At 40.4% G+C, this 21,832-nt stretch overlaps 5 protein-coding genes across 5 annotated transcripts in view; 3 read left to right on the top strand and 2 right to left on the bottom strand.

The window, feature by feature from the left end:
- LOC145700652 (protein argonaute-2-like) overlaps positions 1-21,832 on the top strand; it is a 46,995-nt gene that overhangs the window by 4,759 nt on the left and 20,404 nt on the right. The gene's annotated exons all lie outside the window — the stretch shown is intronic.
- Positions 5,126-6,657, bottom strand: LOC145697242 (serine/threonine-protein kinase pim-3-like). Its single transcript, XM_081774423.1, has 4 exons — positions 6,397-6,657; positions 6,181-6,355; positions 5,706-6,132; positions 5,126-5,336 (listed from the first exon to the last, which is right to left on the bottom strand). Exons 1-4 carry the CDS (start codon positions 6,575-6,577, stop codon positions 5,220-5,222), a joined length of 900 nt encoding a protein of 299 aa, XP_081630549.1. The 5' UTR covers positions 6,578-6,657; the 3' UTR covers positions 5,126-5,219.
- LOC145712193 (zinc transporter ZIP1-like) lies at positions 13,013-15,626 on the bottom strand. The gene is made up of 7 exons (XM_081789878.1): positions 15,621-15,626; positions 15,216-15,306; positions 15,049-15,173; positions 14,080-14,224; positions 13,739-13,823; positions 13,555-13,688; positions 13,013-13,330 (listed from the first exon to the last, which is right to left on the bottom strand). The coding sequence occupies exons 1-7, from the start codon at positions 15,624-15,626 to the stop codon at positions 13,227-13,229; spliced, it is 690 nt and encodes a 229-aa protein (XP_081646004.1). The 3' UTR covers positions 13,013-13,226.
- LOC145710923 (barrier-to-autointegration factor 1-like) lies at positions 17,376-18,396 on the top strand. Its single transcript, XM_081788635.1, has 4 exons — positions 17,376-17,511; positions 17,556-17,641; positions 17,684-17,782; positions 18,255-18,396. The coding sequence occupies exons 1-4, from the start codon at positions 17,472-17,474 to the stop codon at positions 18,297-18,299; spliced, it is 270 nt and encodes an 89-aa protein (XP_081644761.1). The 5' UTR covers positions 17,376-17,471; the 3' UTR covers positions 18,300-18,396.
- Positions 19,169-21,404, top strand: LOC145712192 (angiotensin-converting enzyme-like). The gene is made up of 10 exons (XM_081789877.1): positions 19,169-19,375; positions 19,416-19,559; positions 19,664-19,905; positions 19,947-20,179; positions 20,226-20,411; positions 20,453-20,548; positions 20,601-20,803; positions 20,847-21,053; positions 21,094-21,168; positions 21,209-21,404. Exons 1-10 carry the CDS (start codon positions 19,238-19,240, stop codon positions 21,371-21,373), a joined length of 1,689 nt encoding a protein of 562 aa, XP_081646003.1. The 5' UTR covers positions 19,169-19,237; the 3' UTR covers positions 21,374-21,404.

Raw genomic sequence — 21,832 nt, 5'->3', positions numbered from 1 at the left:
TTGATTTTGACATTTAGAAAGACCATTTTCTGATTCCATAAAAACAGACCACCCGGATGGAAATTTTTAATCCAAATTTTACCTAACGACTTTTTTATCCAGGATGATGTGTATTTAATGTGCCATCAGACCACCTATAAAGGCCATAAAGCCCCCATAAAATCATAATTTCGCTCCATCCAAGATTTCAGCTCGCGTCAGCGCACATTTACGATGTGTTCTGAACGTAACAAAAACCCGATAATTACAAACTTGTTTGATGTTTCCTCTTTGACAACGGATTCAAATTTTCGCGCTGGTGGAGCATCGATTTATGCGACGCGCGCGCAAATATGCGGGTAGGGGGATTTATGGGGAGATTTGACATTTCCGCATTTTCAGAAGAGGCTCTCAGACCATTGTGAGCCCGATCGGTGCAAATTTGGAAACTAACACGTGACCTATTTGCTCGAACAGGTTGGACCAGGGTTCCAAATTTGGCCAAAAAATTTTGAATTTGAGCGAGCGATGAGCGAGCGACATTTGAGCGAGGGCTGAGCGAGCGAGTGGCTGAGCGAGATTTTTCAAATATCGGCTGAGCGAGCGGAGCGACTGAGCGAGCGACGTTTGAGCGAGATTTGAGCGAGGTTTGAGCGAAATCTGAGCGACATTTGAGCGACATTTGAGCGACGCTCGAGCGAAAATTTTGTCTTTCAAAAGCGGGTAATTTTGATTTTTATATAAAGTAAGTTATTCTGACATATTTATATTGTCTGAAAATTAAAAAAGGCAATCCTATAATTTTGGGTGCCAGTAGAGTAATTCTCAACCAAACTCAGATTTTGGCATAAAATCACAAATTAATTGAGCGCGCGACGAGGCAGAGGCCCTTACGCGCGCATTTTCTGGTAGAGAACTCATTGGGTTGGCGGGGCAAAACTCTCGCTCTTGTTCAGAACAATTTCCTAGGTCATAGTTGGGTCGAATGAGAGCCGGATGGTTTCGGACCGGGCGACGCTGGGCGGCGCAGGGCGGCACAATTCAGTACCCCCCAAAATTTTTACTACCCCAGGCATTCAAATTTGCCAAAAAATCAAGGCGAAAGCGAAGCAAAGGCGAAAACATTTCAATGTTCGTCAAGCGAAGCAAGAAAATTTTGGTTGACGAACGGTTCGCCAAAATAGACCTCGGTACGGTTCGATGAGAAGGTTCTTAGCGAACCTTACTTCATTTTTCTGGTCATCAAAAGAAGTTCTTTTATAGCCCAATCTCGCTGCTCCCGCATTTCCCAAAATCCCGCATTTCTCAAATCGCCAATTCAGAATTCTGCCGATTCAGGATTTTTGGAAATGGAGGATTGAGAAAAGCAGGATTTTGAGGAATGAAGGATTCAGCTAAAATTTCATGTCCGTTTGGTCTCCATTTGCCAAAGTCGCCGTTTGCCCAAAATCCTGAATCGGCGGAATTAACGATTTTCAATAAGGATTTCTGAGTGAAATTCAGACCTCTCTTTTTTATTAGCTCATTCGAAAGAGCTCAAAAAATTAACCGAAAAACACCCAAAAAATCTTGAAGTTTTATTGAAAATGACGTCACTGCACGTGATTAAAGTTCCAAAGTACCGGATTTCTCCTACGCCCGCATTTATGAGTCCTCTTGGCTATCCGGGCGTATGATACATGAAAATGATCGTCTTGTTGAGCTCAAGGTCAGCATTTAGTTTCATACCTTCTCAACCTTTCTTTATCAAAATCAATATTTTCGGCATACAGCTGATTTAAAAAGGGTTGAAAGAATTTGTAAAATGGGATGAAAATTAAATGCTGACCTAGAGCTCAACGAGACGATCATTTTTATGTATCACACGCCCGGGTGGCTAAGAGGACTTAGAAATGCGGGCGTAGGAGAAATCCAGTACTTTTAAAACTTCAATCACGTGCTGTGACGTCATGTTCGACACAATTTCAAAATTTTCCGGATTTTTCTTGGGTAATTTTTACGCTCTTTCGAATGAGCTATTAAAAAAGGGGGGTCAGGATTTCACTCAGAAATCCTTATTGAAAATCGGATTCAGGATTATCCTGATTTGGCGATTTGAGAAATACGGGATTTTGGGAAATGCGGGAGAAGCCTGGATTATACGGTACAATTTATATCTATAATCATGCCTGTTGATTTCGAGTCCTTTGGTTTTACCTGGCATTTTTTTCCGGGCGACCCGCAAATTTTTCTACGGGTTACTCGCGCGGAGACCCGTGCGAGTAAATCGAGTAAATGGGTAAAGGATAATCGCGAGCTACTCGTGAAAATTTCGACAAGAATGAAGATAATTCGCCCGTCTGATTGGCTCGGGAAAAGGGTTGCAGGTAATCGCGAGCTACTCGGCGGAAAGGAGAAAACAAATAGCGCGGGTAGCCCGTGAAAAGACTCTCCGTGCGAGTAACCCGCTGAAAAATCTGCGGGCTGCCCGGAAAAATAGTGCCGGGTAAAATCAAAGGACTCGAAATCAACAGCCATGCCTATAATCAAAATCAGGCTAGCCGTAAAATATTCTATGTTAACCTACTCAACAGTTGTAGACGGCGGGGAAAACCCAACGACCTAACACGCCAACTGGATATTGAAAGTTAACATAACCAATTTTTGAGGTTAGTCTAATTGTTGAAGAAACCTGTTGAATGGCTGTAATAATCGAAAAAGAACTAAGGAAGCACTCGTAAAAAATAAATTATCGGGTTGGCTTGGGTATCAATGATAAATCAGGCTGACCGAAAAATATTATATGTTAACTCACTCAACAGATGTAGACGGCGGGGAAAACCCAACGACCTAACACGCCACCTGGATATTGTGAGCTAACAAAACCAATTTTTTAGTCGAGCCTAAATTTTGAAAAAATGTTTGGCTGAGGACGGTGGGTTTCAGCGAAAATAATTTTTTTATTGTTACCAACTCAATAGTTGTAGACGGCGGGGAAAACCCAAGGACCTAACACGCCAACTGTATATTGCTGGCAACAATATGTTAAAATTATTCGCAGAATTTATTTAAAATTCTCTCTTTTTAATAAATCCGTGACTTAAAATCCTCCCCATTCATTCGCTTACCGCCAAGGAGTTTTTAGATCTTGGCCAATAAGAGCGGAGAATTGGCTAGTGAGTAATAAACTTCGCTCAAGCGTCGCTCAAACCTCGCTCGAGCGGCGCTCAAACCTCGCTCCAACGTCGCTCAAACCTCGCTCCAAAGTCGCTCCAGCCTCGCTCAAACCTCGCTCAGCTATCATATTTTTTGGCCTTGAGCGAGCGAGCGACTGAGCGGTTCGCTATGAAAATCAGTTGAGTGAGCGGAGCGTGAGCGATCGCTCGCTCGCTCACCGCTCGCTCACGCTCAGATGTCGCTCAGCGCTCAGCCAGAATTGGAACCCTGGGTTGGACAGGGGTTGAAATTATAAAAAATTGATTTACGGGCGACAGCTTGGTACATTCAAAACGATCTGAAGAAGAAATTCTACGAGTTCGAAGATCTGGAAGTCGAAAGTTTCCTGGCAAAGCCTTTTTGAGTTTCTCAAAAAGTCCCTCTTTCTCGACGGCTAGGGACCCAACGGAACCAGCAACAGAAACATATTCATCAAAAATTCACCAATTTTCCGCCTTTCCGCTCATCCCTCATCGCTGAGCGGTAAATCAAAATTTTCAGATTTGCCCTGTCAAACTTCTGTACGCATAGCCGGTGCTTGGCTTGATCTTTTTAAATTTCCCACTCGGCTCGTTTGTCCTTTCATCCCGCTTTTCTGGCCTCAACAAAGGTTTTGACTACTCTTTTGACAAGCAAGTAATGCTGCTTTTTCAACCCTGGCTTTTGTTTTGCCTCTTCGGGACAACAAAACCTTCAGATGTTATCACGTGACACTACAGATTAGGGCGCTTATGCGACCTATTGACCCCCATAAGAGCCATAAGCAGGCGATTATCCCCATTGAGAGTGCGATTTCCGGCAAATCCGGATCACTTTTTTTTGTTCAACAAAAAGTCCTTTTTTTGCCGCCAGAAATGAAAAGCAAAACTAGTTTGCGAAACAGAATAATTCATATTTTCATCGCAAAACTGTTTCTCATGTCGGCCACTTGCTTGATCCCTATCCATCTCCAATTTGATTAAGGCACTCTTGATAAGAAAAAAAAACTTCATCGATTAGCATCCGCTCGATCTGATAAATTCTAGTGCTCACTCAAAAGGGCCTCTTTAGGAGAAACATCCAGCAACTGATTATTTAGCAAACATTTCGCGATCGCGAATAATGATTATTTCGCCTCTTGAATTCAATATTTTATCAAATCAATGAGCCACAACGCACTTGAAAATGTTTCGATTTACATTCAACACCAGTTTGGTGTTTTGTATTTACACCACCAGATGTTAAACTTTGGCGTTTTTAAACTTGGTGGAGCGTTTTCGATTTTTGCTTGTGGTGAAGCGAATTTAACCTTCGCTAACACCTTTTGTGGGTATTTTTAGGAACCAAAATCTGTTTGGGGAAGCGTCGAAACCGATTAAACCCAAGATTTACACGCATAAAAAACTGAAAAAAAAAAGACAATCAAAAGATCACTTTTTTCCAAAATTAGTAACTGCTCGATCAAAACCCACTGGACCAGTTTTTATCAGAGGCACTTTTACCGGGCAATTAGCCTTCGGAAAATGACCCTATCTCATAATGATTATTGCCCCTAATTCATAAAGGGAAACTGGGTCCAATTATCGAAACCCATCCGAAAGCGCCTCAGTGAGTCCTCAAATTGATATTCTTGAGCAATTTTTGTAACCTTTGCCGTGGCATGAAATCGCGGCAAACAGAAAAACAAACGACAAAGAAAGTAAACAGACACTTGTTGGAAATGGAAGCCGACTGGGTTCAAAAAAGCAGCAGAAATTACAATATCAGTTCTTCAGTTTCAAAACTCGGTCGCTTTCTCATGCCCAGAATAATGGTCTTATATAAATTTTTTCATTAAAAAACTTGATTTGGACAGAGAATAGCTTGCTTATTTTAACTTATAAATGTCTTTTGATTGTTAGTCCTGCGTTTTTGCATCGAAATAAGTAAAGAAACAAGATTTGTTTTGTGTCTGATTTGATATTATATTTACAAATGTGCAAGAACATTATGGCAGTGAAATGATAATTGTTCATGTGCAGGCGTTTGTTCAGAGAAATAGATTATTGAGCTTCAGTTACTGACAGTTACTCCGTCTTGAGCCATTTATCCTCCGCGAGTTGAGCAAGTGTTGGTCGATGAGCAGGATTCAGCGACATCATTTTCTTGAGCAGGCTTTGAGCGTCTTCCGATAAGCTTGTGATCTGAATTAGTTTTCAGTTAGTTCCGTGAAATGAGATAGGCAAGGAAGGTTGTCTACTTTGGCACCGGGGGTTCAGGTTTACTCCTGCGGTTTGGCTCTGTACGCGAACTTGGACGCGGACTCGGGCAGGGAGTATTTAAGGGTGTACTAAGAGGGTTAGGGTTTCTTGATAAATGTTTTTGGTAGGCTTGAGGAGACGTTCTTGGCTCCGCATGTCTACCAGAATAATCATCTTTTTGAATAAGGAAGAAGTTCTTGGGTTGAATTTCCTCGATATTCAATTCGTTGGTTCTGAAAAATGGCATTTTCTATCCAGCTTTCAAGATCAACTTTCGATTCATTTCACCATATATTTTTTTTCTATACGAACCGGGTAACGAAACACTCGTTTCGTTATCTCCTCCGATGTCTGAAATGGCAAGTCGCCGACAAGCATCACAAAAAGGAGAGCTCCCAGACTCCAGACAGTGCAGGATTCTGGAGAGTAGACGCCAGTGGTGTAGACTTCGGGAGGAAAGAACTCGGGAGTGCCGGCGATTTCTGTCAGTTTGTCGTCTTTTTTGAAAGTTGTTGCGCAGCCGAAATCGATGATCTTTGTTTCGAGGGTGTCGACGTCGACGAGGATGTTTTCGTCTTTGATATCGCGGTGGAGGATTCCAGCTTCGTGCAGTTTGGAGCAGGTCGAGACAATCTGTGAGAAGATGATGCGCGCAGGATCTTCTGAAAAAGCACCGAGGCGCGAGGAGAGTTCGAATAAATCCACTGAGTTCTCTGGTCGTTCCATCACACAAACGAAGCTAAAGAATTCATCATTAGATTATTGATTTCTTGAAGCCAATTATTACCTTGATTTGCGTTCAAACCAATCAAGCACTTGAACGACTCCTTCGCACTTTTCAGCATCGAGATGCATTTTGAACTCGTTTGGAACAACTCGTCCGGAAATTTCTGACCATGTTCCCACTTTTGACTTTGGGACTTGTTTCACGCAAACTGGGATTTTATCCTCCTTTCTGAAGCCTAAAAAGATTGTGAGGACTATTTTATGAGGGTTTCTTTACCTTTGTAGATGATGCCATTTGCGGAATTGTTGATGACTTTTTCGACAAAATACTTTTCCTTGAAGATTCGATTCTCTCTTGACAAAACTCGGATCTTCTCGGTAGTAGTCTCTGCGGCTCTTTCTGATCGGTCGGAGTTGTATCCTTCGTCGGATATTTGTGAGATGTTTCTCTTGCCCATTTTCAAAAAAAGAATCAAGTTTGTTTGTTTTGGGATTTGTAAAAATTGAAAAATTAGCTGTTGGTTTCACTTTCAAGAGAGTCTCGATGTGTTCTGAATTTTCCGCGAAAATCCAAAAGTTAAAGCTCGCGCTCGTTTCCCCGCAGCGCCCTCACAAAACGCGCCGGAGCGCCGTTGCGTCCGCGCGTTTTGCGCTCGCCCGTCGCGCTAAGCAGGATGTTGCACTAAGGATGAGGCGGATCATGTGTCGTTAACTGGCTGGGGGATGAATGCTCTGAAGTTCGCCGAGGATAGTATTTTTAGCACAATTACGACGAAACGGACCTGCTGAGCGGATGTATGTGATGACAGGAAAGTCTAAATGGGGTCATTTTGCACCGTTTTCAAACTGACTGTTTGAATTTGAAAGGTGGATATTTTTAGACTTAGCAAGTGCTGTGGGAGAGAGCTGAGATTAGGGAAAATTTTTTGATTGTCTAAGCGTCTTCCAGCAAAATGAAATTGCTGATCATTGGTTGTCAAACTAACAAGGTCTTATTAGGGCTTATTAGCTCGATCAAAATCTGTCACACTCTGCTACTGGCCTAGAACTTCCACCCTTCCGGTTTCGAGCACTTCCTCTTCAAACTTTTCTCCTCGCCAGCCACCTGTCAAAGCGACCGGTAGAGCAACTCTCTGTGCAAAAAGGAAAGTAATTGATCAGTTTTGACACGCGCGAGCCATGAGCGAGTTGGGCACTATCCAATCACGCGGAAATTATAAAAATGAAATTTGCTAATTGCCGTGTTCAAAAGCCCATAAAATCATTATTGCTTTGGCATCAAGCAAAAGTGAAACTATAATGGATTAGTTTATCGAGTACTTTATCATTCAGTCACAGAGTAGGCGCATTTAAAGGTCTTCCTGAAGTTGAAAGAGCAATGATTTCAACCCTCTCCTTTTCCAAGATTTTGTTAGAAGAGGATGCCTTCTGTCTGACTACAGTAACTTATCCAACAAAGCCTCCCCAGCTACCCATTCCCAGAAAGGATCCTCTCGACACATGGCCAGGATTTCAAGGGCCTTTCTCTAGAATTTCCCGCGCCGCAGGTGGCAAACTTGACAATCCCTCCTTACTAGAACCGGTCGATCGGGCAACAACAGGTGGCACAGTGGGGAATTAGCCTAGCCCTAGAAACTCTTGCCTCAAATCAATATCATTCTATTGTGAAGCCTTTTCCCTCGGAAGTCACTTTATCGACCCTAAACACAACTAGTGCTCATCATATCCAATCTGGGAGCAAATCTGGAATACGAGTGAGAACGATAAGTGTATTTACAGTAAGCAGAATATGTTCAGTGTGAAAAAACATGAGCTTGAGCATGTTTGTAGCGATGCGCGCGTCTGTGCGGAAACGCATATTTCTTCTTCTCGGAATTTTGCCCAAAATCCGCGAAAAAATTATCTCCACCACCACAAACATCTCCATTCTCACCGCAGAGAAAACCCGTTGAACAAAACACATTCACCTTCGAAAACAAAACTTGGCCCAGAAAATATCGAGACGGGGGTTCAGATTTGTAATAACGCTTCCACGTAACGCCGCTAAGCCTGGTCATAAATCGCGCGGCGCAGATCAAAAAAGGGTTGACAGGGCCCGCTGTGACCCCGAGTGGGAAGCTTTTTCAGAATTTTTGGATAGTTTTTGAAACCCCGCGACGAAAATTTCCCAGAGGAGCTCAACCTGCTCTCTAAAAATAGGGACAGAATCGATCGGAAACGAATTTATGCCCGTTGAAATATAACCATCAAAATTTTCTTCATACAGTTAGACAGCAAAGAAGAGACTCTTATCTGCTATTCTGATAAGAATTATCATTGTGGGACTCCTAAGTCCTCCATAATCATACTAATTTGCCCAGTCAATTGAGCTCAGATCTACCGGAAACTCAGACTTCCTCCTAATCCCCCAAAATAACCCTATTTAGCGCAACCGACTGTAACTAAAACAATGTAGCAATACAATCACAGCTGTGCGGAAAATCCCGGTTTGTTACTTTTGATTTAACAACTTTCGCCCAACCCCACAAAAGGGTTTAATTCGCCTTTGATGAGGGTAGCTATTATTCGAATCCGTTCGCGGCCGGTATCACGTGCTCGAGGAACACGCACGTGATCAATTGATCACGTGATGATCTTACTATTAGAAACACTTTTTTAGGATCAAACAGGTGACGCTTTTGTTCAACTCACAAAAGTTATTATTTGATAAACCAACCGCGCGGTCTCTTGAAACGGATCGAAAAATTGGGGGATCACTGGGTAAGCCAGGGCCGAGAGAAGGGGATTCTAGGAAAGAATAACAAAGCCTTGGCAAAGAAAAATATTAGGAAAAATGTGTATCTGAGTAGAGCTCAAGGTTTTAAATAATTAACCAGGGCTTTCTAGGAAACTGGATTTTGGGGGAATTTAACCTCCAAAAGTGGAAAGGTTTTCGACTTTCGACCTTTCTCCCCTTGAGACGAAGCCAATTTGAAGGGCTTTAGTATTCTTTTCTAGGATTATAGGAATCCCCATTGAATGTTAGGCCGTTTAGTCTTTATATTCTTTTTGAACCGAAGCATATAAAATTCGAAATGAATTTGCTCAGCTCGCGAATTTTGGAGAGTTCCCAAAAATTTTCTCCCCGTAATCATGAGCCATTTGTCCGATAAAAATTCCGATAAACATGTTTGTTTAGTACTTTCTTCTCACAGTCGCTGGCTTTGACATTGACCCTGCCCATTCACTTTGGCCGCCCCTATGTGTAAATACAATTATGAAGGCCCCTTTTTGGCGCAAGTTCAAAATCAAAAGCTTCTCACGAATTTGAAAACTTAAACCAAAAGTTAAATATTATTCAAAGCCCTGAAAAATTCAAATCAAATTGCGCATTGTAAAATTGGCCGCGCGCCGGAGAACCTATTTTGAACTTGGCGCCGACTTTCTGCGAAAAAAGCTATGATTTTGTTTTGATCCGCGGATTAATGAGCTCGAATTATGAAAGAGACGGAACCTGGCGGGAAACCAAGTTAAGATAAGAGGAGACATTTACCTTATCGCATGCTTTCTCCAAGAGCTAGAATAACAAGCACTTGACTGGTTTTCCGGGAAAAAGTGGAGCCGGTCTGACCGGATTCCGCGAAATGGGATCATTCCGCGCGCCCAAGCGGAACACTGTGTATCTGAAAAGTAAACTGGTCGGCTTGGTTTCCTGACCTTTAGCTTCGGATGTGTACATTTTGGCACTCGGGTTTCGGGGGTAGAACTTTCTCAGAGCGCTAGAAATCAATTCACTCTTCTACAATCAAAATATTGGAAAAGTCAATTTTATGCTCTTTTCTTGAAACAACAATGCTCCACGAGAAGTCTGTCTAACTTTATTGATGCTCTAAAAAGACAGCTCTGCCCTTATACAGTTTATAAGCCAAGAATGCCATTGAAATTGAACCAAAAACTGCTTGTTTGCCCTTTTTCCGGTCTCAGGCGCGTCGGAAACATTCATTTTTTCGCTGGTTGAACCGCAAAATCGGACCGGTAATTAACGCGTGCCACCTGATCAATGTCAAGACTGCTTCAAGGCGAACATTTCTTCCTGTGAAAATATAAACAACAACAAGATGAGGCTTGAAATTAGGGATTTTGAAGACATGAGATGGAATTTTAGAGCGCTCAACTAAAACCTTTGATCCACCGCGTGTTTTTAAAGAGCGAGATGAATTATTATGTTTATTTCAGTTCTCTCCATAAAGTTTCAAAAATTTGTAATCAGTCGTATCTCGAGCTGCTCTCCGCGAACGTTCTACTCGGGAAACCTTCTTCGGATTAGAATCTTTCCAAAAATTGATAGTCAGAGAATGCTCCAAACTCGTATCTGCAAGTAAATTTTCTCCAAAATCATCTCCTTGATAATAACAGCCGTCTTTCGAATGAATCCATCTGTGCGAAAAACCTTCTAACGTTTCGTTTTGCTTTCTGTCCATAATTTGATCTGTAAATGGGTTCCATTGTAATTTCCTCTTTACTCTGTCATCTCCTATTAGAAAATCTATCCCACTATAATACGATTCGTGTATTTCCTTCGTTATGAATGGTTTTTTCGCTGTTTTTTTCTTGACAGAGTGGACCAAAGTTACTCGGTAATAGAAAGTATCTCCTGGGCATTCGATAGAAACATTCCAGGGGAAAGTTTCTTTTGGTAACCATTCAAATTCGAAAAGCCAATCGTTCGTCCAGTAGTTGGTTAGTTTAAAGGCGCTCGATAACTAAAATTTTTCAATAGCACTATCATATTATTAATTTTACTTTTATATTAACAGGAATATGGCCATTACTCAGTACTTTCAGTAGAAGGAATACATCGTGGACATTTGTTACTGCATTGCGAGTTGTTGCATCTCTTGAAATGCATAGCATCTGCTTTTTATTCATCTCATCTAGTTGCTTCGTCGTAAGTTTATTTTTCTGGCCTCCAAACTGAGTGTCGCGAATAAGATTCTTCATTTTTTCATCTGATTCTCGATAGAAAGTTCGATACTCCGTGTGCTCTTTAGAAAATTTTTCCACAATAACAGTAGATTCATCCATTTTGAGGTCATATTCTTGACATTTCAATTCCAAAGTTTCGACCTTCTTCTCGAGTTCAGTGCACCTGTTTTTAGTTGCTGCAAGCTCAGACTTGAGTTCCATATAAGAACCCGAAAGAGTATCAAATGCTTTCTCGCGCTGAGCGATGAAATCCTTTACCGACTCAAGAACTTCGACTCTTATGTCGTTTTTCAATTCTTGCAATTTTTCCTCGGTCAGAAATGCGCTGGTGCTATGAGAATTACTAAAGAATAGGCGCTAGTTTTCATGCTTATACGAACCTTGTAAAGCGGCTCTCTGTTTCAGACTCAAGATCATCATAATCTGGCCTCGCTTCAGAAGACATTTAGATCAATTCCTCGATGAAATTTTAAACTGAAAGTGTTTGAGCCCAGATCGTTTCAAATATTTGCACAATGAGAATTTCACAAGAACAAGTTCCACATGCAACCATCAGAAAACAATTCAGAAATTTCCCTGAGCTCACTTCAACCCTTTGATTTGCCGCTGTTGTCATCCAATTCTTAAAAATGTCGAGCGTTTGTGCGTTGAGCTTCTGCTCAAGTGGCTCCGGAATTCGCGGAAAATATCTGAATTTCACCTATCGATTTGGCACTTAGAGGCCCTAAGTTTCCGCATTTCCGGGAAAAGTGGTCATTTTCTCAAGGGCTTGATTTTTGGTATCGACCCAACTGAATCGAAATCTTCGACGATCTTCGAACAGCTTTCGCGCTGCCAAAAAAGGATGAACAATTTACATGGGTGATTTATTTATAAATTTTCAACAGCAAAGTCCGATTTCACACTAAATTTGCCTTCCGTCTTTTTCTTCGAAAACTACCGACTCGCGAAATTTATCAGTTAAAAAAGGCTGATAAGATATGTTTCTCCACAGGAATTCCTCGGAAACCAGCGATAAGAGGGAATAAAAAGGTCACATTTTTAATCCAATTCAAAAATTTATGCACGAGGGAGTTGATAAAATTGTGTTTTCTAAAACATTAAAAGATAGCGATTATTTTCTGAGAAAATGAAAATTGCTCGCGAGTTAGATTATCAGATGTTTTTTCTTTCCTTTGTTAAAGAGTGTTTTCATAAAGAGACAAGATCAGAAAAGGGATGAGAGCTCATCTGTTTTGGTTCCTTTAGGAATTAAGGATTAAACCGCGCAACCCCTAAAATTGGCTGCAAATTTATTCCTGACGACAAAAATTTGGCAGTGACCTCTAAAATCCCACTTCTTTTTCTCACCTTGTCGGATGGAAATTCCTGGCAGCAGGTGAAATTTGTTAGAACACGCCGCCGTCGGTTTGGAGTTGCCTTGGCGGCGGGGCGAAATCTGCGCCAAATATTGGCGCAAAAATGCGAAAAAAACAAGGGGAGGACAGAAGTGTGTGTTTATGGAGGTGCGAGGAGACAATAAAATGTTCCGACGCCACAAAGGGATGAAAAAGAACGGGCTTGGCAAAGATGGTGCCAGCTTTTGGTAGTACAAAATTTCTGAGAAAAAATTAACATGAGAAAAAATAAGCAGTAATATCCCTTGATTATACAATTCTTATTGTAAAGATGAGAGGACTACCGCGGCTGCCAAACTGTTTCAACAAGCTGTTTTGGCGCCAGATCACACATTTTTTCTCAGAAAAATCATGCTTTCCAAAACATTGGAAAATAAAGATACCCAGCGCCCAGTTTTTGTCTGGCCAAGTTTTTTTCCTGGGTCGGAGATGAAGGTCTTGAACTTTTCAAAGTTTTCAAACTGGATCCGCTTTTTGGCAGAAGTAGAAAGGTCATGCCAAAAAAGTACCCGCAAAAAGGGTTTGGTTTATATGAAGGTATATATTTGAAGTCATTCGCAAGGAATCATGCTATGTGTCTGTAGATGGCAGTGTGCTGTTTGACGACATGAACACAGGATCGTAGTCGAATGTCTGGAAGAAGGCCATCGTCCCAAAGCCGAGCGCTTTTAATGAGGTTGAATAAATTTTATATTAATTTTCTTTTACGATTTTAATTTCACTTAATCTAAATGAATGCTCATTTTCAACCGTAATTGGCCATTACGAGGACTTTGAGTGGTCCCTGTTCGACTTCGCCCATAAACTCGTGAGGCACTAGCTCCAAGAATGTGACGTAGATGAAAGTGCCTGAAGAAAAACAAATGAGATTGAATCTTATTCTGAAAATGTTTTTGTTGCTCTTTCGATCCGCAAAGAATTGACCGACTGTGGTCCTTGTTCAAGATAAATAATAAACTTTAAAATATGAACCACGAGACCTTGACTCAAGGTTAAGAAAACGAATATTCAGTCGCCATGAATTTGAGAGGCGCTATAGAAGACATTGAAATCAAGGAAGAGTATTTCCCCACCTGTTGCCACTGCCTCGATAATTGTCATAGGCCCATCCAAGTTTCCATCGCCACCGTAAGCGCTTAGTATGATCCCGATGATCAAGCCGATTGGTGCCATTATCGAAAAGATGACCACAGCGGTAACGAGAAATCTCCACAATGGTTAGTCACGTGCTTATGAGGCTTTCATCCTTTATTACACGAGTTTTCTAATTTGGAAGCAGATGATCTTTTGAGTTCGCTTGACAAGCTAACCATTGCCTTGTCTGCATTTTGGACGTCAAAAGCTGCATCCCAGTTGAGAAGGCTTTTGTGGATCAGAATATGAAATCAGAAGCGGAACAGCTAGATTATCGCGTTCATAATAATCTGATGCCCCTGACAATTATCGATTTGTGTATGACAACAGCAACTGCGGTACCTAAAATTGATTCTTGTTTTGAGATTCAGTGAAATATTCATTGGCGCAAAAGCCCTTCTGGATTTAAAAATCGACATTCATAATGCAAATTTCAATAAGAAAAATCTTGATTGTTGATATACCGAGCATAGCAGATACAGGCTCTTGGGATACGCCAAAGACAAGGCCTTCGAAGACAGCGTGGAGGGCAAGTGCGCCGACCAGGATGAGAACTCGAAGGGTTGAGTGTGCGGCGGGGTCAAAATGAGCATGGTCAGAAATAAGGCTCTCAAATTGAGAATCAATTTTGGAAAATATCTATTTTGGGATAATCCCAAAATAATTATAATTTATAAAAGCCGCATTTGAATCCGCTCTAAATCGCGTAGACTTCTTAGACCCTAATGAAAAAATATCGGTGGGTTTTTTTTCAAAGCTTTACCGGAAATCTTGAGCCGTTAAGGACCCCCCCCATCAAGAATCGTGAAAATGAGCCATTTTAGTGAAAGTTTTTCTCAGAAACTATGGGGGGGGGGGGGTCCTTAAGGGTGTCAACATCGATTTTCGGATTTTTTAGTAAAAATCTCATAAGAGATTCCCTTACTCAATCGATGTTGACACCCTTAACGCCAAAATTTGGCCGAGGATTATCTAAAAATTATGATGTCTTATTGAAATCAAGGAAGAATCGATTGAGAGCCCGTTTCATCATGCTGGTCATCATCTTCGTGTCCATGTCCATGACTATGACCTTCATCTTTGGCAACATATGGCTGCGAAAGATTGAGCAAAAAAGATCTTGAACTTGGAGATAATAAATGCCGTGATTCGTTAAATAAATTGTCTTCTAATTATTAATGCTAAGCTGACAAAATTTTTCTCAATCCTTATCCTGGCCGCTCTGAGCGTCGATTAATAATTGAGTACCAGATCGGTCGAGAGATCCATCGAGGTGTGTTCCAACCGAATGATCTTCAACGCCATTACCCATTGGACCCCTTTTAGGAATATCATATCGACACTAATGATATCATTTTCTGGATATTCTATCCATTCCTTATTCCATTGAGGTGTATATCTGTGTTTTCGTTCGAGTTCTGATTTGAATTATTTATCTCTTTTGATTTCTTCTTTGATTTCTTCGACTTAGTACAGCAACTCATGACGATTTGCTCGAGGGACAGGACGATGAAAAAGCCACAGCCGACGATTAACTCAGCAACGGGATATTCAATGTCTTAATTAACCCATGGATCAGTAAACTTATGTCTGAGATTACCAGGGAAAACATCAGTGCTCATCTTTTCCGAGATTTCAGGAAGCATGTGGAGAATACACGTGGCGAAAAAGATACCAGCAGCATAGCAATTCTATAGAGGATTCAAGGAGGCTTCAAGGGGGCGGTTAAACTTGCCCCCGATTGATTAATAATAATTGCGAACTTGTAGAATCCCCGGTGACAAAATGGACAATAGAAGTGGATTGGCGCCAATATCTTTTGCTGTTCCATGCGTTGACTTATTCTATTTGAATGCAAAAGTTAAAATTCTAGCGCTGAATTAAAAATATATTCGAAGCAAAGAACTACGTTCAGGATAGGTTGATAAATTTATATCCAAGGAAAAGTATAAATAATGAAAAAGTAAGCCGAAAAAGAAAGTTGACAAAAGAAGATGAATCTTACCTGCATATATCTTTGAATCAGGTAGGGCAAGTGTCCGAAGAAAAGACTGAAGATTGGCTTTTACTTGTGCTTTCAATATAAAAATAATATCAGCTTCATATAAATAAATATACTGAAATCGGCGAACTGTAATGAATATATTGATCTTCCTTCGAAAGCCGCTTACCCATCTATAAGTATAATCACAAGCATGGAAATCTTGAATGTAAGCTGGGCCACCATTTTGACGGCTCCTTTTTTCAACGTCTGAACTTTTGTCGAACTCGTCTCTGTCTGTTTTCAGGAAGAGGATAAAGTTATGGCGAAAAATGAAACATTTTAATGGTGACCTGGGCTCATCAATTTTGCCCTTACTGCGAAAAAGGAAGAGAACCACAATTGCAGGTGCGCTCGCTAGCGCCATCATTTGAAGACAAGAAGGCTTATCAAAAGTATTTGTTTTTGCTTATTAAAAAATGCTTAACGTTATAATTATAAAATATACATTATAATTTTATATTTACTTGATTGAAATTGGTTGAATTTCCAGGAAAAAACGAGGCTTTTTGGATTTCAACTGCTTGTATCAGCATTTTAACCTTGCGAGAATAATCATGTAGATTGCTCTTTTTAATTAAACCCAGTTCAACTATTCCTACTCAACTTACCACTTGCCAAAAAGTCTTATTTAGCTGGTTTATTACGATTTATTAGTTCTATTGCTTGAAAAATCGCATTTTTTTCACAAATCACTGTGAATATTTTATAGAATAAAATATAAATAAAGAAATGCATTCATTTAACAAAACTTTTAATATGGACATATTTTTTCTCCGGGAAAATGAGCGCGTACGGAACAATAAGAACGGTCTTCCAGCGATGCAGAAGATTGATCTTGTTGAATTTGAAAGTAGCGAACGAGCTGAGTGGCGTTTCATCTCCGCCGCCAATCGCCTCGGCCATTGCATTTGTTTGATTGCAAGCATAAATATTCATCCGGCAAAATATTGAGTTTTATTGTTTTAAATGGCTTTGGCCTTGTTTATATTTGTCCAATGCATTCTGAAGACGCAATTGCTGGCGTCATTTCAGAACGAACGTACTTGCAAATTAGCCTTAACATCGAAAAGAAGAACTCTCTTGTTCAGAATTTGAATTTTTTATGCGATGAAATGAGCCACTCAATTAACTCATTAAACATCTCTGCATTAATTTGATTTCACGAAATAATAGCTTTCGAGACAAAAGATCGAGTACTCGACATGCATTATTTCTACTAATAACGCGTGAAAATATGATGCAAAATAGTCGAATAACTTATTCGAAATAAGTACCATGAGATTTTTTTCTAAGGGGAGATCTGAGAATCTGAGAGTCCTTAGCCCTCTGGGACTCTCACTTTAGCCGCGCGCGCATAGCGCGGCTAGCCAATCAGAGGACCGTATTTTTCCGCATTGGGCCGCACTCTAGATTCTATATTCTGAAGTGCCCAACAGGAACTCAAGGAATTTTCTAGACTCCCCCGAGAGGGGAACGGGGAAGCGAGGCCAGGGGCCTTCTCCCTCTCTAAAAAAATCTCATGGTAGGTTAATACGCGAAAATATCCAACCAATGTGAAGTTAAACTTAACGATATTTATGGAAATGTAGAAATATCAGTTTGTCTGCTTTTGCTGCAGCTTTTTTACTTCGAAAAGAAAGAAAGAGCGTTACGTTAGTAAATAATCTTCAACGAAATCAGGGCGGTGGATCGGTCCCGGTCACCAACCGACATTGTTGATTTCATCAAAATTGGCATGCGCACAACCAAAAATCGCTCTGTTCAAGAAGGAGCAAAAATATTTTTGTTGAGTAAATTCTGAGAAAAAATAAAATGCCATCAAAACTTGAGAATTTTACAAGAGAACCGATGGGTAAGTTCTACATAACCTTAACTCTAACTAAAATTTAAATTTAGACGACAAAGATTGCAGCGAGATCCCAGGAATTGGAAAAACTGCGCAAGCTCGACTCGTCGAACTAGGATTTCCAAAGTGCTACCAGGTATGAAAATGGCTAACTTTTCAGAATAGTAATAATTTTTAGCTTATCGGGAAGTATCTCGGCGAGCGAGAAGAAGCATTTGAGACCTTCCTCGCGGAGAAAGTGTCACTGCAAAAGAGACATTTGAAAAGCTGCGTAGATCAGGGATCTAAATTTTTGCCGAAAATCAATTGCGATTGCGATGCGATTGCGACGCAAAATAGTCCGGAAATTGCGATGCGATTGCGATTTTTTTCGCAAATTGCGAATTTTTCGCGAATTGCGATTTTGTCGCCATTTGCGAAATTTTAGCGTAAAAAGTAATTTTTCAAAGGATTTAAGACTATTTTTTGAGGTCAGGCTTACAATTAAGCCTTTAGAACACAGAAAATAGGCTCTGAGTCAAAGAAAACCCATGTCAGAATAACGAAGGAGCATTTTGACAAGACCAAAGTTCGCAAAAAAATCGCAATTTGCGAATTATTGACGAAAACTGAGTTGCGATTGCGATGCGATTGCGATTCGATCAAAAAATAATTTGCGATTGCGAATTTTCTGCGAAATTTCGCATCGCAATCGCAAAATATTCGCAAATTGCGATTTTCGCGAAAAAATTTAGATCCCTGACGTAGATGCGATAAAACAGTACTTGGAGAAAGAAAAAACGAATTTCAAATAATATTAGCTTCACTCGAATTCGCTGTTCTATCGCCTTCACTCTGTATAACACTCTTTCTTCACAAAATGCCTGTAAATAAACACTTCACTGTACTGTATCTGTATAAATCAAGGTCTGCGAATCCTTTTCAGGCAAATTTGTTGTTTTATCAGTCAAGGAGCTTCAGGTACTTGTCGTTTGATAAGGACGAAGGGGGGCTTATAGGATGAGAGTGAATAGTAGCTACGCTCTGGTTGGGCTCCGACGGTTAACCACTTGTTCCTCTTTGGTGAGAAAGAAATTCTATTTTTCGCCTCGAGGCGGTGGCGGCCATTCAATAGAATCAAGCAAGCATTTACAACTATTGGATTTTGATTCGTTTTATACACTAGAATTTGGTTTTTAATTGAACTGGTTCAATGTGAAAAAAGAACAGAGATAAAAAATTAAAATGAAGATTTTGACAATAGCAATATCCGCGTTCCTTGATGGGATTTGCGGTCAGCAGGCTCCGCAACGAGGCAAGGGTTATTTTCTTTTATATTTTCATTCTATTAGCAAATAATGAAACTGAAATAACCCGAAAATAAGACTGGGGATCTGAGTTGAGGCAGCTTCTGGATGTTTACTCGTCAGATTATGGAGTAATCTATCGCGAGCACATTAAAAACGACTGGAATCAGTTGACAAACAGAACGAAGGAAAATTTCGACAAATTTACGGATTCGAGGAAACGCGTCAGTGTTTTTCGAAGTAAGGGTCAACTGTACGTTTTGGACTTAGGACCGGAAACTCTTTAATTAGAAATAGAAAGCATTTTTTTCATTTTTCAAAATTTTTTTGTTAATTTTTTAATGATTTTTTAATTTATCTTTTGTTAAAATTGTCAAAATGAGATCCCGAAAAAAGGCTATAAAAACTTGTACAATAAGTACTTGACGCCTCTCGATCAAAAACGCATGGATGAAGTCCTCAGAATCGGCATCGACAGTCTCGTTTTATCCGACCTCGAAAGCACCGATTACTCGCAAAAGTTCGTCAACCTGACAATGCTACGCCACAAACTCCAGCTCAATTTGGACGTGACTACAGTAACTGTAAGGGACTTAACAATTTACTGGCTTTGAATTATTTAAGGTGGGCGCTGATGAATTGCGATTTACTGACGTGCAAAATATTCTCAACACAATGTACAAAATGCCGTCGACGTTTGAAAGCCCGTGCATGGCATACTTCACGCAGATGGACTTTTGGCACGGAATTTTGGCGAAAATAGGAACGGTTTTTTTCACTCAAGTGCTCGTCTATGATTAAGGGTCGTGCTTACAGTAAATACACGCGCTGCTTTAAAGTCCTTAACTAATCTTGTTGTTTGGACCATTCAGGGAGCAGATTGCACGTACGTAATAACTTTGAATTTGGAAAACCGCGAAAAAGGTCGAAAATCTCGCCCCGATTTCATCAAATTGCGCGACCTTTATAACGAAGCTGCAGCTAAAAATGGCTTTTCCGGAGCAACGGAAGAGCTCTTATACGAATATGGATCAGGAACTGATATTAAAAGTCTTGTTTCGAGCATTTGGATTGATATCTTTCCGCTTTACAAGAAACTGCACTCAGTTGTTAGGTAAAAAAATCATTAACTACCGTCGTTAATAATCATTTTAGATATGAACTGGCAGCATTATTCACTGAAGATCTGGTCGATATTCAAGGAGCCATTCCTGCACATCTGATGGGCAGCATCCATGGAGATACGTGGGAGAATCTCTTTGAACTTCTATCACCTGATGAAGAATTCGAACTTTTGGACGACGAGGAACTCTTCATGAACGTCAAGGAGATGGTCGAATACGTCGATAATATGTTTAAAGATTTAGGTTTCCCTCCAATGCCACAAGGTTCGATCAGTTTTTCAATAAACTCGGAATAAGGTTATTTGTCTAGATTTCTTTGAGAACTCAAAGTTCCAGAAGTTGGACAAATCGGACTCTTGCGAAGCCGGAGCATGGGATTTCAAGTCACCAAGTGCCGACGCATTTAGAATCCACATGTGCGCTATCAACAAACGCCAGGACTTGAGACAGATGATATTTTTATTCGCTCAAGCTCATTTCTACCGCGCTTATTCTGGTAAAAAGCAGAATAATTTTTAAATTTTATCACTCAAATAGGGCTAGACATTCTTCTCCAGAAACCTGCGAATCCTTCTCTGTTTCATACGATCCCCGATGTGATCCGAATGTTCGCATCTCTCCATGACAAACATGGTAAAATTAAAACTCACAACGGGTTGGTTAACATCTTTTATCTTTTGTCTAGCTCAACATTTCAACATGACCGCAACAACAGAAATCAACTACCTAATGTACATGGCTCTCAAAGAATTGCCCTTCCTGGCGTTTGCCAAAAGCCTTGAAGAATGGCGTTGGAAGGTGTTTTCAGGCGAGTATCCAGAGAGCCAGTTTCAACGGCAGTGGGAAGACATTGTCTTTGAGAACATGGGACTCATGCAACCTATTGAGGTACGCGCGAGAATAACGCACCATCCTCAAATTTTGATTCTAGAGAGATATGTCTGACATGGACCCACTAACGAAAATTCACATCTTACTCAACATCGATTACGCAAAATACTTTCTATCTTCTGCCTCTGTCTACGAAATTCTAGCGTCGCTTTGTCCGCTGAATTCGGATGGAAGATGCGACTTGCGTAATGATGCAAAACGACCTGGAACCATTCTGATTTCAGCCATGTCGAAAGGAAACACAATGGTAAGGCAAAATAAATTCCACTAAAATGAACACTTTCTAGCCCTGGGAGGGCGTCTATCAGACACTGACGGGATCTACGACGATTTCCGGGCAAGCTCTTAGAAATTATTTTAAGGTAAAAGGAATAATAATTCTTGAGAACAAGATGATTTTAGCCGCTCGAAAACTATCTTGATAAAATGATAGAGTCCCGAAATCTCAAAGTTGGCTGGAAGAAAACGAAACCCGCCCGCAAAAAAGATATTCTGCCATGCTCAGCCGCATCACCATGCTCCACTCTTCAATTACTAGCGCTAGTACTTCTGGTTTTAATGCTTTAGAATTTTTGCCTTTCTTTCCAAATGATACTCACCTGCCTCTCTTCTATGTCTTGTCAACAAAAGAAAATAAATAATTTACTAATACCTACATCAAAATAAGGTTATTACATCATGTAATCATGCGGGATATTTACTTTGGTAAAAAAGTTCTGGCGGAAAAAAATGCTTTATTATCGACAAGGCGTTGAAGTTCTGAAGTCAAGTGGCCGAAAATTGCATAATAATTATTTGATGTTAGCACATAAATGATAGTACCGGTCAGATACTAGCAATAATTGCCGAATCGAATAATTACATAACTGATACAGCCACATTAGTTCTAGGATAAAGTGGTATCCTTGAGCATTGACCCTGAGAATAGAATCTGAAGGAGCACTTAGTGAATCCGAATCTGTTCCGTTTCTCCTCCGACGAAAAAATCTCCGCATGGAAAAGCAAACTCAGGTCACCTTGTTTTTG

The sequence above is a fragment of the Oikopleura dioica genome, chromosome 1, assembly GCF_907165135.1.
Source record: "Oikopleura dioica chromosome 1, OKI2018_I68_1.0, whole genome shotgun sequence".
NCBI lineage: Eukaryota > Metazoa > Chordata > Appendicularia > Copelata > Oikopleuridae > Oikopleura > Oikopleura dioica.
Note: the sequence above shows the minus strand (reverse complement) of the source record. Positions and strands in the feature narration are given on the sequence as shown.

Coding starts and splice junctions, on each gene's coding strand:
- LOC145697242 (XM_081774423.1), bottom strand. CDS start 6,577: ATGGGCAAGAGAAACATCTCACAAATATCCGACGAAGGATACAACTCC. Junction 6,356..6,396: donor AAATGGCATCATCTACAAAG/GTAAAGAAACCC, acceptor CAATCTTTTTAG/GCTTCAGAAAGGAGGATAAA. Junction 6,133..6,180: donor TGGTTTGAACGCAAATCAAG/GTAATAATTGGC, acceptor TGAATTCTTTAG/CTTCGTTTGTGTGATGGAAC.
- LOC145712193 (XM_081789878.1), bottom strand. Junction 14,225..15,048: donor AGAAGAAATCAAAAGAGATA/AATAATTCAAAT, acceptor TCTCAATTTGAG/AGCCTTATTTCTGACCATGC. Junction 13,689..13,738: donor GCTTCCAAATTAGAAAACTC/GTGTAATAAAGG, acceptor ACCATTGTGGAG/ATTTCTCGTTACCGCTGTGG.
- LOC145710923 (XM_081788635.1), top strand. CDS start 17,472: ATGCCATCAAAACTTGAGAATTTTACAAGAGAACCGATGG. Junction 17,512..17,555: donor TTTTACAAGAGAACCGATGG/GTAAGTTCTACA, acceptor ATTTAAATTTAG/ACGACAAAGATTGCAGCGAG. Junction 17,783..18,254: donor ATTTGAAAAGCTGCGTAGAT/CAGGGATCTAAA, acceptor CCTGACGTAGAT/GCGATAAAACAGTACTTGGA.
- LOC145712192 (XM_081789877.1), top strand. CDS start 19,238: ATGGATGAAGTCCTCAGAATCGGCATCGACAGTCTCGTTTTATCCGAC. Junction 19,560..19,663: donor TTTTGGCGAAAATAGGAACG/GTTTTTTTCACT, acceptor TGGACCATTCAG/GGAGCAGATTGCACGTACGT. Junction 20,804..20,846: donor GACTCATGCAACCTATTGAG/GTACGCGCGAGA, acceptor TTTTGATTCTAG/AGAGATATGTCTGACATGGA.